The 18,459-nt window shown below is 34.4% G+C and overlaps 1 protein-coding gene across 16 annotated transcripts in view; it reads right to left on the bottom strand.

Moving 5' to 3' along the window:
• Positions 1-18,459, bottom strand: part of dip2ca (DIP2 acetate--CoA ligase C (putative) a) — a 199,064-nt gene that overhangs the window by 38,784 nt on the left and 141,821 nt on the right. For all 16 annotated transcript variants that reach the window (XM_087309600.1, XM_087309586.1, XM_087309588.1 and 13 more), the window contains 9 exons: positions 17,583-17,692; positions 13,725-13,827; positions 13,550-13,614; positions 13,363-13,456; positions 12,747-12,866; positions 7,882-7,996; positions 5,703-5,842; positions 3,320-3,456; positions 595-803 (listed from right to left, as the gene is read on the bottom strand). In XM_087309600.1, coding sequence (XP_087165726.1) covers positions 595-803; positions 3,320-3,456; positions 5,703-5,842; positions 7,882-7,996; positions 12,747-12,866; positions 13,363-13,456; positions 13,550-13,614; positions 13,725-13,827; positions 17,583-17,692 — 1,093 coding nt within the window. The remainder of the gene's footprint in view (positions 1-594; positions 804-3,319; positions 3,457-5,702; positions 5,843-7,881; positions 7,997-12,746; positions 12,867-13,362; positions 13,457-13,549; positions 13,615-13,724; positions 13,828-17,582; positions 17,693-18,459) is intronic.

Here is an 18,459-nt window from a genome sequence, read left to right as displayed (position 1 = left end):
GTGACATCGCTACCCACTGCGCCATCGCGCCGCCCACTAGTTATGTTGGATTAAGAAAGCTTGAAAAAGCCAACATACTGTTAAGCAAGTCGCACTCCAGAAGCAAAGTTTTATTTTAAAACTGTTATTTTTTTTAAATAAAAAGGTTTGAATGAAAATATTATATGATTATTTTTTGCATTCCAAATAATAATCACTTAATTATAATCATGAAATCAAATAATTCAAGTCCAAATTCAAATAATTACATTTTTAATCAATTAATTAGTCACAAAAACATTTTTAAAAGTTTTTTTTTAGTTAGATTTAGTTTTTAACCAAAAATGACACTGCAGCAGTAACACTAGATAATTACTGCAATATGCCAGTTTTATGACACTGTTTAAAGCTCCAGAAAAATAAAAAACAAATGAAACAAAGCAACTGCACCACAACATGCTGAGCTCAAGCTCGCACTCCTGCCACCACAGCAGGTGTGAAACACATTTAATTTACACTCTGCATGTCCAAAGCAAACAAGCTCTTGTACTATATATAAACCTCCCATTCTTTGATGACGCAGAAGAACACCACTTGTTTATGCGGACTTCTCACCTGCCCCTGTACACAAACTTCATGGGCTCCACCGCCAACGCCGTGGCCACAATATCATCAGCGTTGTGTCTCCGTCCACTCACCACCATCAGACCGTCCATCTTTCCAGAGATGAACACCAGGCCACCGGGACCAATGAAGCCCAGTAGCCCTGTGCGGATAAAGGGATACTCGCTGATAGGAGCCCCAGAGATGGTCATGGGAAACACCTGACAAAACAAAAGCCAGCAATCTGGATTAAACTATACATCTGTTGATTTAATACTAAAAAAATATGTGCAATCTTGGATGTTAAGACATTTCTCCCCCATTTGACATTAAGTATGCATAGTTGCAGATAAGCAGAGAAGGTAAACTTCCCATTTAGATTTAAATTAAAATCAATATATTGTTTTCTGTGCGCAAGTAAACATGAGGATTGTCACATAATTTTGAAGCAAAAAATCTAGGCTTCAAGATCCAGTTCTCAAAAGTCTTGTGAACAAATATTCTGTGTGTGTATTATGGAGTTATTTCAGTGATTTTTAAATTTTAGTTTTTCACCGGCCATAGAAATCTATAAATACAAAAAAAAATCATTAAACATTTGTTCAAAATGAAATTGTTGCAAATATGTTAAAGATAAAAAAGCTGAAAAATCACATGTACAAAAGTATTCACAGCCTTTGTCGTGAAGCTCTAAATTTAGCTCAGGTACATTCTGTTTCCTCTGATCATTCTTGAGATGTTTCAGCTTAATTGAAGTTCACTTGTGGTAAATTCAGTTGATTAGACATGATTTGAAAAGGCATGCACCTGCCTATATAAGGTCCCAGGATGGACAGTGCATGTCAAAGTACAAACCAAGCATGAAGATAAAGGAATTGTTTGTAGACCTCCGAGACAGGATTGTCTCAAGGCACAAGGCTGGGAAAGGTTACCGAAAAATTTCTGCTGCTCTGAAAGTTCCAATGAGCTCAGTGGCCTCCATCATCTTTAAGTGGAAGATGTTTAGAACCACCAGGACTCTTCATAGAGCTGGCCAGCCATCTAAGCTGAGTGGTTGGGGGAAAATGGCCTTAGTCAGGGAGGTGATCAATAACCCGATCGTCACTCAGTCTGAGTTCCAGAGTTCTTCTGTGGAGGGAGGAGAACCTTACAGAAGGACAACCATCTGTGCACATCAAAGCACACTGCCAAAATTTCAATGAAGTGGCTTCACAACAACTCGGTGAATGTCTTTGGGTGGCCCAGCCAGAGCCCAGACCTAAATCCTAACATCTCTGGAAAGATCTGAAAATGGCTTTACACCGTAGCTTCCCATCCAACCTGATAGAGCTTGAGAGGTACTGCAAAGAGGAATGGGCAAAAAAGACAGGGGTGCCAAGCTTGTGGCATCATATACAAAAAGACTTGAGGCTGTAATTTCTGTCAAAGGTGCATTAACAAAATATTGAGCAAAGGCTGTGAATACTGATGTACATGTGATTTGTCAGGTCTTTTTATTTTTAATAAATTTGCAACAGTTTCAAAAATATTTTCTCACATTGTCATTATGGGGTATTGTGTGTAGAATTTTGAGGAAATAGATCAATTGAATCCATTGTGGAATAAGGCTGTAACAAAAAAATATGGGAAAAAGTGAAGCGCTATGAATACTTTCCAGATGTACTGTATCTGTCTCTCAAAATGAAAATAAGAATATATATTATGTATTGATCTTTATTATCATAAATGTGATTTCATACCCCTCATGTCTGACCTTGTATTTCTAGCTGTGACTTTACATTGCATAGATAAAACATAATATTGCAATTACTAATACTATTGCAATTACTAAATAATTACCGCTGTGTATTGCACATTTGCAATATTTGCATATTATAATAATTGTGCCTTCATATCATATAACTTTACTTCTGACAACTATGACTATTTCTGAAAACTGCAAAATTCTATATTAACTGTGCACTACCTGTCTTAAATTTGCAGATTTATTTATGAAACCTGCAATTTCGTACCTCACAACTAAAAGCATTAAGCTCCTGTCTTGCTGAAATGTCCACTCTGGTTTGATCTTCATCATCCTACTTTTGTAGATGTTGGACTGAAGCAGCTAATGTCTGGGCTTTCACTGCCTTTCAAGACTTCCCTTCTTCATGTGTTCAATGCTTTTTTTCCTGTCATTTAATTTTATTAACATAATTTATAAACTAATTAGATTTTTTTTCTTTGCATCAACATCTGGTAAAAAATTTGACACGTTAAATATTCATTTCCCCCATGTTTTATTGTGTTATATTTGTATTATTGTGATTATACCACATAGGCTATTGGGATTTTCAGATTTTTATTTTAAATCTCTCTGTACTGCAATTTTATTTGTCATGATTACAATTAAAAATATCTTTATCATTACATGTCATTACATGTTTATTTTCCTTGTCATTTTTTTTGATGTAACAGTAACAACAACATGTTAGATACTATTTTATTTCATAATTTAAAACAATTTCTCACAATCACCTGTTAGATTTTTTTACGTCCTAAAAATAAAAAACAGACTTGAGAACTGACCTTGAGAAAATGCCAGACTCATTATTTCACAGCAATTTAACAAAGCAGCCAAGGAAAAGGCTTTGATGGGAGTGTTTTAACATCTGTGTGAGCAGAGGCCCGGGGAATTCTGGGTAGAAGAATCCACCTAAGTAGAGCCAAATCAATCTCGGTCTGATAGGACACAAACCTCAAATGTGTTTTTTGTCATGCCCGAGAGCCCATAATATGACATTCCTGTGGCGATGGAACAAACACACAGCTCTCCGATCTCATCTGTTCGACACAGCTGAGGAACTCCCTCCGGTTTGACCACACACATCAGAGCTGCACATACACAACGTCAATAAACATATTACACACTTTGTGAAGCACTAAATACAGCACGCAGAGACACCTATTACAATAAGAACAATATTTACAAAGGCACATTTGTAGAGCCACTCTTGTATTTACTAGTGATGTCACCATACTAGAATGTCTAACAATATGATACCTTAAAAATATTGATATTTGATACATTTCTTGGTACCACTGGAAATATTGCCACAGCATGAATTCAAATTACATTTATGCAAGTTTTAATTTAGTTTTTGTTAAGGGAACACTCCACATTATCTCATCTCTGGGTCTGACAGGAACAGTTTTAGCTTAGCTTAGCATAGATCATTAAATCGAATTAGACCATTAGCCTCTCATTCAAAAAATTATGGAAGTGATTTAATAATTTTCCTATTTAAAGCTTGACTCTTCTGTAGTCATGTCATGTACTAAGACCAATGAAAAATAAAAAGAACTGTGAAATAACATGACTGCACTATGATCTATTATTGTGCCTGAAAATCAGCCAACTTCCATGTCTTTCGGTTCAAACAGATACATTTTTAGAATCTGTACAAAAGTAAACCCTTCTGAACCATCTCAAATGTCTCCATGATTGCAAGGGGTGCTCCCTGTGCAAGCATGTGCTCACGTTGATTATATTGACAGAAGTAAGCCGAGATGCTAATGCGATTCAAAGATTTATGCTAAGCTAAGCTAAAAGTGCTCGCACCAGAACTGAAGACCAGCGGAATGGACTCAAAAATGGCAAAATTCTAGAATGTTTAACTCTAGGAGAGTTAGAAATGGACTCTATTTACAAATAAAAGTGGAGTGTTCCTTTAAAACCTCAAGCATGGGTTAATATTAAGGATTCCTAACACTGGTCTTGTCAGGGAAATTCTGCCAATATTTTCACAAGCACAGATGAATGAATAACTAAATGAACTCATGAACGAACGAACGAACATATGATTAAGTGAATGAACAAATGACTAAAAATATATGAATGAATCACTAAATGAATAAATGAATAAATAAATAACTAAACAAATTAATTAATGAATGACTGAATCAATCAATCAAAAACTAAATATATGAATGACCAAATGAATGAATGAATGACTAAACAAACAAATGAATATCTAAATGAATGAATAAATGAATGACTAAATGGATCAATAAATGAATGACTAAACAAACGAATGAGTGTCTAAATGAATGAATGAATGACTGAATGAATTAATGAATGAATGACTAAATGAATAAATGAACAACTAAATGGATCAATAAATGAATGACTAAACAAACGAATGAGTGTCTAAATGAATGAATGAATGAATGAATAAATGAATTAATTAATAAATGACTGAATGAATGAATGACTAAGTAAATGAATGAATGACTAAATAAATGAAAAAAAATGTCTAAATGAATGAACGTCAAAATAAATGAACGAATGACTAAATGAATCAATGAATGCATGAATGACTAAACAAATGAATAAATGACTAAATGAATGACTAAACAAATGAATGACTAAATTAATAAATAAGTGAATGAATGACTAAATAAATGAATGAATGACTAAATGAATGAATGATTAAATATAAATGATTAAATGACTAAATGAATGACTAAATTAATGAATGAATGAATGACTAAGTGAATGAATGACTAAGTGAATGAATGACTGAATATGAATAAATGAATGAATGGAGGAATAAGTGAATGACTAAACAAATGAATGACTAAGTAAAATGAATAAATGAATCAGTAAACGAATGAATGAACGAATGACTAAATATGAATGAATGACTAAATATGAATGAATGAATGAATGAACAAACAAATGAATAAATGAATAAATAAATGAATGAATGACTAAAAGAATGAATGAATGATAAACAAATGAATGAATGAATGAACGAAGGAATGAATAAAAATGAATGAATCACTAAAATAATGAATAAATGAATGAATGATTGAATGAATGAATGAATGAATGAATAAGTCAATGAATAAAAGAGTAAAATAAAAAAGATGCTTTTGTTATTTTGAACATTCTAATAAATTATGCATGTAGCAATCTAATAAATCCCACAATTCTTGATCCCATTTTAATATTAGACGTAAAACATTACTGAACACAATAATACAGCAGAGAATAATAATTAATAAACAGATATGCAAATTGATATGGGGCATTGATATGGATACTTTTGACAACACTAGCATGTACATATGTGTACCTCCAGGCATCACAGTGCCCACATCCTGTACGGTGAGCACAGACAGACGCTCCTCTGAGTCCACTCGGATGACACCATAGCTCAGACCCTGCATAGACAGCACACCTCGACCCGGCGGCTGATTACTGTCATCAGTGGGCCTAAATTGAATAAGATCAGATAAATATATGGTGACTTTAATATAATGCAAAACAGAAGAAGAAGATGCTGATTGGTCCAATCAGTTCTTAAGGACAGAACATATATAGTGTTTTAAAAAGATGCACACATCTGAGTGAAAGATGTTTGGCAGGGTATAGCAAACCATATTTTTTGCAGAAAAAAAATCATGAAACAGTGTGTGCTGATTCAGTATACCGGAATTAGAGCTCTGTTCCAAAAATAGCATCCTAACTTGATGTCTGCACACATATAGGAAGCTGTTTCCTAAGAAACTGATGTCTTTCTTAAGGAACTGATTGGGTAAATAGTAGTATCTTATACACAACCTGACAAAAGTTTTGTCGACGATCTCAGTTGTAAGAGCAACAAATAATAACTTCACTTCTAGTTGATGATTTGGAAAAGTGGCAATAGGTACATTTTTTTTTTTAGATGAATCATCTGTTGAACTGCATCCCAATCATCACGAATACTGCAGAAGACCTATTGGAACCCGCATGGACCCAAGATTCTCACAGAAATCAAATTTGGTGAAGGAAAAATCATGGTTTGGTGTTACATTCAGTATGGGGTGTGCAAGAGATCCGCAGAGTGGATGACAACATCAAAAGCCTGAGGTATCAAGACATTTGTGCTGCCCATTACATTACAAATCACAAAAGAGGGCAAAGTCTTCAGCAGGATAGCGCTCCTTCTCATACTTCAACCTCCACATCAAAGTTCCAAAAAGCAAAGAATGCCAAGGTGATCCAGGATTGGCCAGCCCAGTCACCAGACATGAACATTATTGAGCATGTCTGGGTTAGGATGAATAAGGAGGCATTGAAGATGAATTCAAAGAATCTTAATAAACTCTGCAAGAACGCTTCCTTTGGCATTCAAGATGACTTAATAAGTTATTTGAGTCATTGCAGAGATGTATGGATGCAGTTCTCCAAGCTCATGGGAGTCATACACAGTATTAATTATTTTTCAACTGCGCCATGACTTTATATATTTTATGCTGTAGATTATTTCTGTTAAGTGACAAGACTTTTGTCCAAGCACAATCAGACCTTACTGTCCTAATGAAATAATTCAAAATCAAGGCATGATCATATTTTAATTGAGTAACATAAGCGTAATCTAGAGGCCTTTCATGTAAGCCACTTCTGATACCAAATGATCAACTAGAAGTCAAGTTATTATTTGTTATTCCTAAAACTTGTATAGGCAACAAGACTTTTGTAAGGTAGTGTATATGTATTCATTTATATTTTCCCTAGTTCTCTTAACAACATTCATACAGTCTGATGCTTTTAAATGCAAAGTAAGCAGCTCATTTGGGACAGACCAAAAGTGTAGAAATGTTGGATCAATCATTCAGAGCTTTGAAATGTGAATGAAATATTGAGAGGAAGGAAATTATTACCGCAAACCACATGAACTAAACCAAAGAGTGAAATTTAGGTTACTATTAGTTTGCTCTGTAAATGCACAAACGACAATGACGTAACTTTGATGACAGAAACAGCGGAATTACGTAGCGCCACTCGCATTTGAAACAGCTTTTTCCTCTGACTTCACTGGTTGGCGATGTTTCCGTCAATGACACCAGGCTTTTTTATTAGGGTGCAATTCATCTGACATTTGTTCAAATTCATACAAGCTGTTCTCTTCCACAAACTCGTTGGTAAAAGCGTCCAGCGACAGAGTTAATCCTGTGGAATGATAACCATATGCTCTGTGCTCTGTCGCCAGTTTGATTCAGTCACAAAGCAAAGATGTCGAGGCTGTAATTATAGAGGCGGCCTAAAAAAACATTATTTTCTGGTAAATGGTTATGGAAAATAGCGCTGAATATATACACAGACTCTCTCCATGAACCATCAGCTTCGATCTGTCTGTCTAACTGACACAAACATGGCTTGTATCCATATTTCCATTACTTTTCCTGATGTTTTGGATTTAGAATCTAATAAATGAGCGACAGGAAGATCTAAATCTTTGGTTATGATGTGTTGGGTGGATGTGTCACCTCCTGATGGCCACAGTTAGGGCTTCAGCTGAACTGGCACAAGGACAGATGACCTCCGGCCGCAGACCTTTACTCTGGAAGACATTGAGGAATGCGTCACATGATGAGATGGACCCTGAGAGAGAGAGAGAGAGAGAGAGTGTGTGTGAGAGAGAGAACATTACACACTAGGGCTGCACAATATATAGTTTTAGCATTGATATAACAATGTGCACATTCCCAACGTTCTGAATAATAGTTGACCAGGAGCTACAGAACTTTATTTAAGACTCTATTATTATAATATAGTATAAATATGTAATATACATATAGCATACATATATAGTATAAATATTATTTACATGGCATTTATACAAGTTATGCAACAAAAAAAAAACAATATTTCTTACTTACAATTTTATCTTGTTTCTAGTCCAAATATCTACATTACAATTATCCTTATAAAGGAAACAGAGTTTTTAGAAATACTTATATAGTAGATTGTTATAGCGTTGAAGCAGCTTTTTTCCTATATTAATATTAATAAAATTATATTATCCTTTACATAAAGAAATCAAAGAATATTTAATATGATCATTGCATGTGTTGCCTTGTGTCATTACAATTTAGCACAATGTTCCTATAAACTCCTAGTCCTATAATGTTCCTATAATAATGTTTGCAATGGAATACACATATTTATTGATGTAAAAAATTAAATTACTGACAACTGTATTTTATTTAAAGGTGTACTATAATGAAAATCTGGTTATACGATGGCATATTTTAACATCGCGTTTTCATGTAAATTCTATGAGTGTAAAACCCCGGTGGACAACTAGCCAATCAGAAGACAAAACAAACTGCGATGAGACTCACGGACCATGCCCTCTGCATTTGCATGTAGGACTACTTTAGGTTGTTCATCCAGATCGGACATCATAAAGAGAACTCAGACTCATTTAGCTGTGAGATCATTAATATGCAAGCCTTAGGCTGCATTTGATAAGCAACAATGTTTTCTAGTGAGAAAATTAGTGGGACTATTATTTTGAAAACGCAATCACAGATTCTTTACTATAAGTTACTGGGCAATGACTGCGCGAGACATGCTTCAGGACGCAAAATGCAAGATTTAGAGATTATACATTTATTCATCTCCATTTTAAAGTGGCATAAGGTAGTTTAGTTACATCTTTTGTTAATTTATCATGTTTCTTGTGAAATTGAAGCATCTGTTTTAACAAACACATGTAGACTGCTGAATCATGTCAAATCACTCAACTCAACTGTCATTTGTTCATGCACATGATATTAAGTTCTGGCTGTGTTTTCTTTGACATTATAGCTTAAAATACAATGTGACACATCTCCATCGCTCTCTTTTGTCAGGTTTATTTATCATTTACTCTTTATCCACATCTCATGAGCAAAATAGATTAACGTTACTCTGATTGGGTTTATATTTTTTTCGTGTTTAGCATATATCATCCAGTGTGTGTATGTGTGTGCAAGAGCTGCACATTAGAGTGGAGCTCATTAATAATCACAAAACAATCCATATATGGTTAATTATGAATCTTCTGATTGTAGGGGTATTTTATAGAGTAATAAAAGAACTTACCGAAACCATAAACCTACTGTGTAGATAACAGAGAACAATTTAACGTCTTAAAACAATGCAGTAAATGGCACCATTTCAGTACAAGAAAAACTATTTCGAAGTATGTTATAATTCACATGACGTAATACTGATGATTTGACTATACTAGTAAATATGTATATAGTTCAAAAGCCTTGCTTGACAAACAATCATCTATGTTTAAACAGCAGATCAATCTTTCCATCTTAACAGCAGAAAAAAAATCCAGTTTTCACTTTTATGACCCTTCTAAAACAGTTTTACTTCTATTCTGGCATTTGGATGAAACGAGCAGCAGAAGAAACGGATTGTCCTTCATTGTGTCCATTTGTGTATTATGCATCAGTAAATTTAAGGAAAATGGCCTCTGGGCATCATCTCTCTTGACTCATCTCTTCTGTGAGTTATATCATTACACACTTATAAGGGATGCTTTTAGCTTTTTTTTTTTTCCGGGTTGCTGGAAGTGTAAACATCTGCTTAACCCAGCAGCTTGTTTCCTGACAGAGGAGTATTTCAGGAAAACAAACAGGTGTACAGCAGGACAAGAAGAGGATTAAAGGTCTTCTAAAGTGCTCTGAAATGTGCAGATTTGTTTGTTGTGGGATGCAATTTCAACTGAAAAATAAATACGAGGTGGGGCAAGTAGCTCTTCCACTTTTCAAAATAGCCAATAAGGTTTTGTTTATATCTCAGCTTGGCATCAGCCTCTTGACAGCCACAGTCTTAAATAGCAATCCTGAGTCTGTCTAATCTTTCTCCACTATAAAACAGCATTCAATTCATGTCATTCAAATGGGGCTGATACGTTTTGTAGTCCAAACTGATTCGCAAGAATGATCCGCTCTGTGCTGTCACGGACCAGAGCAGACTATGTGTGTATGTTTGTGTGTGTTGAGGTGGCTTGCAAGACATTAATGCAGAAACAGGCTCAATTCCCCAATCGGAAAGCATATTAAAGGGACCATTTCCATTTCATTCATTTTACTTCGGCTTAAGCTCTTATTTATCAATAAGCAGACTGAACCGCCGTCAATTCCAGAATGTTTTATACAGTGAATGCCCTTCCAGCCACAACCCAGTACTAGGAAGCACCCATACACTTTAACATTCACACACACTTATAAACTTTGGCCAAATTAGTTTACCCAATTCAATTGTAGCACATGTCTTTGGATTGTGGGTGAAACCAGAGCACACGGAGGTAATTCATGCAAACATGGGGAGAACATGCAAACTCCAAACAGAAATGCAAACTAGCCCAGCCGGAACTTGAACTAGCGATCTTCTTGCTGTGAGGCGAGAGTGCTAACCACTGAGGGGGGGAGACAGTGGAGATTACACACAGGAAAGTGAGGGGAGCAGAGAGAGAAAAAGAATCGGCAAAGGACCCCAAACTGAACTGGGAATCGAACTCAGGTTGTCGTGAGCACCTAAGTGCTATGTTTTGATGCACTAACCACTAGCCTTTTGGCACCTATAAACAATGTGAACATTTACATTGCATATAGGCGCCAATAATAACATTCATAATAATAATAATAATAATAATAATACTGCATTTTATTTAAAGGCAACTTTCTCGACACTCAAGGTCACCGTACATGACAGCAAAGACAGAGTTCAGATAAAAAAAAAACAAATTGCACCGTCATGTAAACACTCTTGACAGACATGCATCTTTTGCAGTGCCTTTTAAGTTTTACTTTCACAAGCAGCTCCACTTATCGATGTCAGTTCCTAAGCAGTGGACCAATCAGAAAAATGCATTTCAATAATTTTTTACTGCAGCTAGTTTGAACGCCAATGTGACATCCACATGACAGAGGATGCAAAAACAGACAATTGCATCTTTGTAAATGGCCACTAACACTGTCTGAATTGTCTATCCCCAATGTAGTCATTATTTGCCATTCAATTTTGGTGTTCTTCACCACATTTTTTCAACCACTAAATGTAGAGGAGTTTCAATTAAAGGTGGGGTAGCACTGCACTTTTTATCACAATAGCTTTCATTTACAGTATATATACTGTATGTATGCGAATGCACCAGACCAGAAATGCAATCTCACACAAAATTCTGAATTTCACTGCATTACAAAGTTTAGTGAAATCTGAATATTTGTTTTTCATCAAGTGTTTAGACAAACCCATGTGTGAATAAGGAGCTTTCACATCTGTGATTCGATTCATTTGGTCCGAACCAAGGGCAATTTTTCTGCCATTTTTGGGTCCTTTTCACACCACAATGATTGCTTTGGTCTGAAGCAGTTGAAAAGAACCAAAATCCAGTCATGTGACAAAATCCACATCACTCATTGGCCAGATGTTATTGAACGTATTTCCTAAACAGCTTTTTGATTGTTCAGAATTATCATATGGGAAAATGCCAAAGGAACTCTCGCAAGTAAAAAAACCGGCAGACACAAAATGTGGCTTTTTACTATAGAGGGACATCACGTTAGACAAACTATACATTTCAAGAATAAAGCGCGGCTGCAGCTGGAAAACAATTATTTAATGCATTGCAAACTTCAGGAGGAGGCGTGAATTCATTTAGCTAAACTGCGACATGGTCATCTTACGGAAATATTACCAACGATTCATTAGGTAATGTTTTTCCTTCTCTCTCTCTCTCTCTTTCTCTACTTAAAATTGATGGTAAAGTGCTGTCAACAAATATTTTTCCTCCACATTTCATTATGCACAGTGCATCGGACTACGGCAGCTGGATTAGTCCAAAAAGGCGCAGTAATTTTTGCGGTTGGGTCTATTTTAGTTTTGATCGTGTTCTCACCACAAACGAACGTCTAGGTACGCTTTTTCGGTTTACTTTTTGTGAGCACTCGAGTGTGGTTGCTACATTCACACCTGCCCAAACAATCCACACCAAGAGCGAAAACGAACACTAGTGCGATTCAACCAAACTAAATAAGGCAGGTGTGAAAACACCCTAAGAGATCAATTTCAGCCATGTCTGGTACGACTTGGGACTTCAGATACTAGAGAGCAATTGATTTGATGTAAAGCTGAAGTGTTCAGTGATATCATAAAAAATGATTGACTCTAAATAGCAGAAGTGAGAAACTGCGAATTCGAATGCTTCCATCTTCTAGCTGCAACTTTTTAAAGCTAACAGATCACATCAAGACTAACACATTGATACTAAAACCCTGAATTTTGATTGCAGGTGGACTATAATGGTTAATAAGGAGAAAGAAAGAGAGATATTAAACCAACTCACATGGGTTGGATCCATCAGCCACCACCAGCATGCGCAGAGAGCTGAGGTTGATGTCTCTCTGATCTCGATGAGCCACCAGAGCCCAGTGCATATCCCTCGACTTGACACAAGCCACTTTTCCTAAACACAAAAACAGACAAGATTACTATAAAAAAAAAATCACAGGAACCACCATCTTGGATGCATACAAAACTTTGAAATTCAGCCCTATAATTATTTAGTATAGCTTTTGCTGTATATAAAAAAAAGACTATTTGTTGGTATGAATATGATTTCCTTTGTATTTAGAATTTAAGATGAAATTTTAAGTTCGCACTATTGATTTTGCATTCTGTGCTTCAAAAGATAGACAATTAATGCATAAAGCATGAACAAAGCAAGTAAATCTTTCATAAATATATATTCTTAAATACAAAATACAGTAGGTAAGCACTGTATGTGCTTCAAAAATGCTCACTGGTACTAATTTATATACATTTGTGTTGTTTCTATCATACTCGATAGACCGGGAATATGATCTTTTTAGTAATAATTACTGTTTTTGCAGTATATGACTTAAAATGAATCATTCTAACACAAAACAAAATGTATTTAACGTGAAAAGTGATTGACAGACCTTTGTATTGACAGACTTTCTGGATCCAGGACAGAGGGTTGACCTTCATCAGGGAGTACGGGATGCTGATGACATGCATCATATTCATGACGCTCTGAAGAAACATAAAGTCACATTAATCACCCTGAATGTGTGGGAAGTGATCTTTATATCATTTACATTATATTTGTTCAGAAACAGGACTTACGGTTAGGATGCCGTGCCACAAACCAACATCCTTTTTAAAATCCAATACATTCACTATGATTTCAGCTGAAAAAAAGGGAAAGCAGTTTTACTACATGACTGTCTAAGAAGGGTAATTTGAGGACAAGGACAGGCATATGAAGCGGTGTGTGTGCGTTTTTTTGTGTTGGGCTCACCTTCTGTGTATCCACAAGATTGTGTTAGGGCCTGGCAGTGTGTAAGAAGTGCGATCCGTGTCACCGTCACACCCAAAACACTCCCATCTTTACAGGTTTTATACTGTAAATCAATAAACAACAGAGATCAAACATTAACAGCTATATAAAAGCATCAAATCCATTTACAAAGACGGTTTGCATAGCCGTTAACACATTTCTCACTACGCCAAACAAATGAAACTGTGTAACACATGTGCAGATCATAATTCAAACTTAAAATCTAAATCAAGCTCAAACAAAACACAAGACATGTTTTCTGGAATACTCAAAACTTTTAATTAATATTTCTACTTTTAACACCAGCTTTTTTATATTATCTATATACATATAACATAATACTCGTAATATGTCATAAAACTTTCAAAGTCATCACTTTTTAATAACATTTTTTCATAGTATTATTGATATGGCAATGTGAGAATCCGCAATAGTCACATCATAGGATCTGTAATGTCACTGTGTAAGCATTTCAAGTAAATTGAAGCCATTTGGGCAGAAGAAATTATAATGTGTGTAGCTTAAAGATTAATTGCATATAATTATTTACACAATTAAGACTCTACACTGTAAACGTGATTAATTGCTTACCTGTAAAAAAAAACAAGTAAACATGTAAAAATAAAGTTGACTTATTGTATAATTATGCCCAAAGCTAATTAATAATTGAATAATTTGAATTATTATTATATATTAGAAATGTGTCAATTTAATAAATTATTAAGGCAACAAATAATTACAAATTTTGCATTTGATTATTCAATTTCTGTCTGGAAACTATGAAGCTCTGTTTATTTTATGCGTCTTGTATTAATCTGTGTTTGTCATTTGTTGATTATATACGTTATGAAGAAACCCTCTGTCATGGTCACCAGCGATTCAGCCAATCCAAAATGAAGAATTTTTCCCAAACAGAGCTATTAAAGTCATCTAGTGAAAATGTGTTTATATCGCAATATATATCACCTAAAAGAAATATATTGCATTGTCAGTTTTTTTTCCTAATATCATTCAGCCCTAGTTTACAATTCTTTATTCATGTTATCTATATAAAAATAGTATTTTTACTTTCAGTAAGTTTTAATTGGGGGGAAGGATTTTATTTATTTATTTTTAAACAGTAAAGTTTTCAAATTTAAATACAATATAATCATATTATACTGTATCTAATAATAAAAATATAATATAATAAATATAAATATTATCTGAATTAATTTTTGCTTGTTATTTTTTATATCTACTTACTATAATTTGGTATAAATTTATTTTATTATTAAAACAAAATTTAGGATTCATATTATTCATTATATTATTCAATATTTTCTTTTATAAATGACATTTTTTACTGGAGAAAATTGGCTTTACTGTATTATTTAAAAAAAATTATTACTATTATTTTTTATTTATTAAGAAATGACTACTAACTATAATACACTATACTGTATATTTATTTATTTACAGATTATTGATTCTTTATACGATATTTGCTGTGAATGTCTTACTCATGATTAACACAGAATTTTCCCCCTTTATTATAATTATTTTTTTAAATAATGGTTTGCACATCCAAAATGAAAAATGTGCCTTTATGTTTTACAGCTATAAGAACTGAAAGCAAAATGTGTTTTACAGTCATAAAGATAAATGTCACACTGCCAAAATCCCAAATATCTTTAAAAAGACCTATTTCCTTTAAGTAAAACATAATTCGTTTCTATCTGTTTTAATTTTAGCAGGGAAGACATATATTTGTCAGACTGTACTGTAAAGGGCGTACAGTAGAAAGCAGAAAGCACAGCAATAAGGACATCTGACACCGGGCCACTTTGCACAGACTCTCTGATTTCTGGGATCTGTGTACGAAACATTGAGACGACTCACTCCAATGCGGTTCAATAACACCAGACCAGCCCTACTCCATCATCCAAAGTCCCGATCCACAATTAAACAAACATTAATCATTTATCATCCATTATCATCCAGTCACTCTCTAATGGAGGCAGCAGTGGCCAGCATGCTGATAGGAAATATTGATTTCTGCAGCTTGAGACACAGAATATCTAACAATCAGATATCAAAAAGCAATTCCAATGGCTGCTGGGGTGGAGCATATGGAGAAAAAACAACAACAATCTAACAATGAAAAAACAGACAGATAAGTGAGTATCGAAAAAGGAAATTCTTATTTCATCATTATGAACCAGCATCTGATGCAAAGTCAATCAAATCTCAAAGTCATTTGTCAGACAGACATACAAAGGTTTGGTTAAAGAGGGGAAATTATGTTTTGAAGCATCAGTATATAAGTCAATAAGACCACCAAGAATGATTTACAACTAATCTAACAGAGAATGTTAGATTAAAACATAAAAATTTACAAACATTCATTTATTCATTTTCCTTTGGCTTTGTCTCTATTTCAGAGGTCGCCACCGCCAACTATTCTGGCATATGTTTTTCCAGCCGCAACCCAGTACAGGGAAATATCCATACACTCTCACATACACTCATACACTACGGCCAACTTAGTCAATTTAATTTATTTACAGTCAAAAACTTTTTTGTTTTGGCTTGTTCAAACGTCTTACAGTTGAAGTCAGAATTATTAGCCCCCTTTTGATTTTTTTTTCTTTTTTAAATATTTTGCAAATGATGTTTACAGTTTTTCTTGATTGCTTTGATGCAGTCGTCAACTGAAACTCCACATTTTTTAAAACAGTTAACACACAGGCCTAAACAGCGGCACTCATGGTCAAAATGACATTTTGCTTGCAAAACGCACACACCGTATAAAAACATTTAAAATATGCAACAAAAGCTAGTTTTACCTTCAAACAACACAACTTGCAGACAATATACAAGCTCTTTCAATTAATCATTACACAATGGACAACAAAATATTAAATAGAGAACTCAGTGTGAATCAGTGCACCATTGCTTGCCATTGTAGCCTATTGCCAATGCCATTTGTCGTCTTTCTATTTGGGCTATCAAATTTGCCTTTTTGCAAAGAATTGGATCCAAAATAAGAAATGCTTTGATTTATATTGAATTCATGACATTTTTCAAACTGTGGCTGAAAGCTAGTGTTAAAAAAACAGACAAAAGTAATTAAATACTGTACATATTAGAGAAAACACATGTAAACCAATATACAGTTAAATCTATTGGGAGTATAGGACATAGCCACTATTGACCTCCTCCATCCATGCTGGCACAGAACAACCCAGACCTTCCACCGTTATCAATGTTTGCAGTCTGATTGCTAATTGAAGATTTGTGTGAAGGAGTGTCAAACCGTTGCTTCAGTGAATTCATACTGATCTTGGTAGTTTCTAAAGGTTAGGAATAGATGGTTTCTGTTTGGTTACCATAGCTAAAACAATGGAGTCTGGACTGCTTGAATAACATCCGTGTTAACTGTTTCAATGAAAAAAATGGTGGGGAAAATGTGTAAACCCAATGAGAAAAAGTTTACACATTTGCAAGACCGGTCTTCTGCTCTGCTGGGATAGTGATAGTGATAATGAAAATGATGTGGAACCTAGTTTCTTTAACCAGGTCAAAGCAAACAAGAAAAACTTTAATCATACTTTTATCCAAAGTATCCATCAAGTGGCTCATCATAATAAGGCAATACTTACAAGAAATGCTACTAATACAATGTTTTTTACATTATTAGAAAATAAAGCAAGGGTAGGAAGGTTGATTTAACCCTTCTGAAGTTAAAACGTTGGTACCTTGTTCTCTAAAAATGAATATGAACATGGCAGTAAAATGATTCTAATAAACAGATACTTTCCATAACGGTTAGCTCACCTCTATGTAGGCGGTGTCGTTATTTGCATCTTTGATGTGAGGGAACCAATCACGAGGCGGCTTGGACAGGTGTTTGGATTCTGTGACGAACCAGAGCAGCTTTGGCCATCCTAATGAGTAGGTGGAGCCAAACACAGAGAACACATGAATATTCATACCAATCCCATAAATACTCATACAGCTTGATGAGTCAACCATGACTATCATTATCATTATTAGTGGTGATTATATTGGGATAGTGAGTGATTAGGGTGACTGGCTAAATGACTATGTGCATCGGGATAAGAGCGAGTCTGTCTTTTCTTCATCTAAATGACTTCTTAATCATTACAACAATATCATAGACTCATTACCTCGACATTTTCTATTTATAACGTCTCTTGTCTTGCTGCGGCTCAGACGGTGCAAAAACGCTGACTGCTAGCAGTCTGGCTTAGATAACATCACACGCATAATACAGCCCATAATGCTCTTGATTTTCACTCATGTGCCACAATCTTCAGTCTTTAGTGTCACGTGACCTTTCTGAAGATATTCTAATATTCTGATTTGGTGTTTAAGAAATGACTCCTTGAATGTCTTTACTGTATTTGCTGTGAATTTCTTGCTTCTGATTAACGCAGAATTGTTTTTCCCTCTACTATAGTGAGGATTATATATATATATATATATATATATATATATATATATATATATATATATATATATATATATAATTAACAATAATATTTAATAATTTAATATAATATATTATTTTATTATTTTATTTTATTTTATTTATTTTTATTTTGCTTTATTTTAATTGAATTGAGTTTGGTGGTTCATTCCGCTGTGGTGACTCTAGATAAATAATAAAAGGGACTAAGCCAAAAAAAAA

Source organism: Danio rerio, chromosome 24 (genome assembly GCF_052040795.2).
Source record: "Danio rerio strain M-AB ecotype USA chromosome 24, GRCz13ab, whole genome shotgun sequence".
Taxonomy (NCBI): Eukaryota; Metazoa; Chordata; class Actinopteri; order Cypriniformes; family Danionidae; genus Danio; species Danio rerio.
The sequence above is the reverse complement of the archived record's forward strand: the minus strand, read 5'-3'. Positions and strand labels throughout refer to the sequence as shown.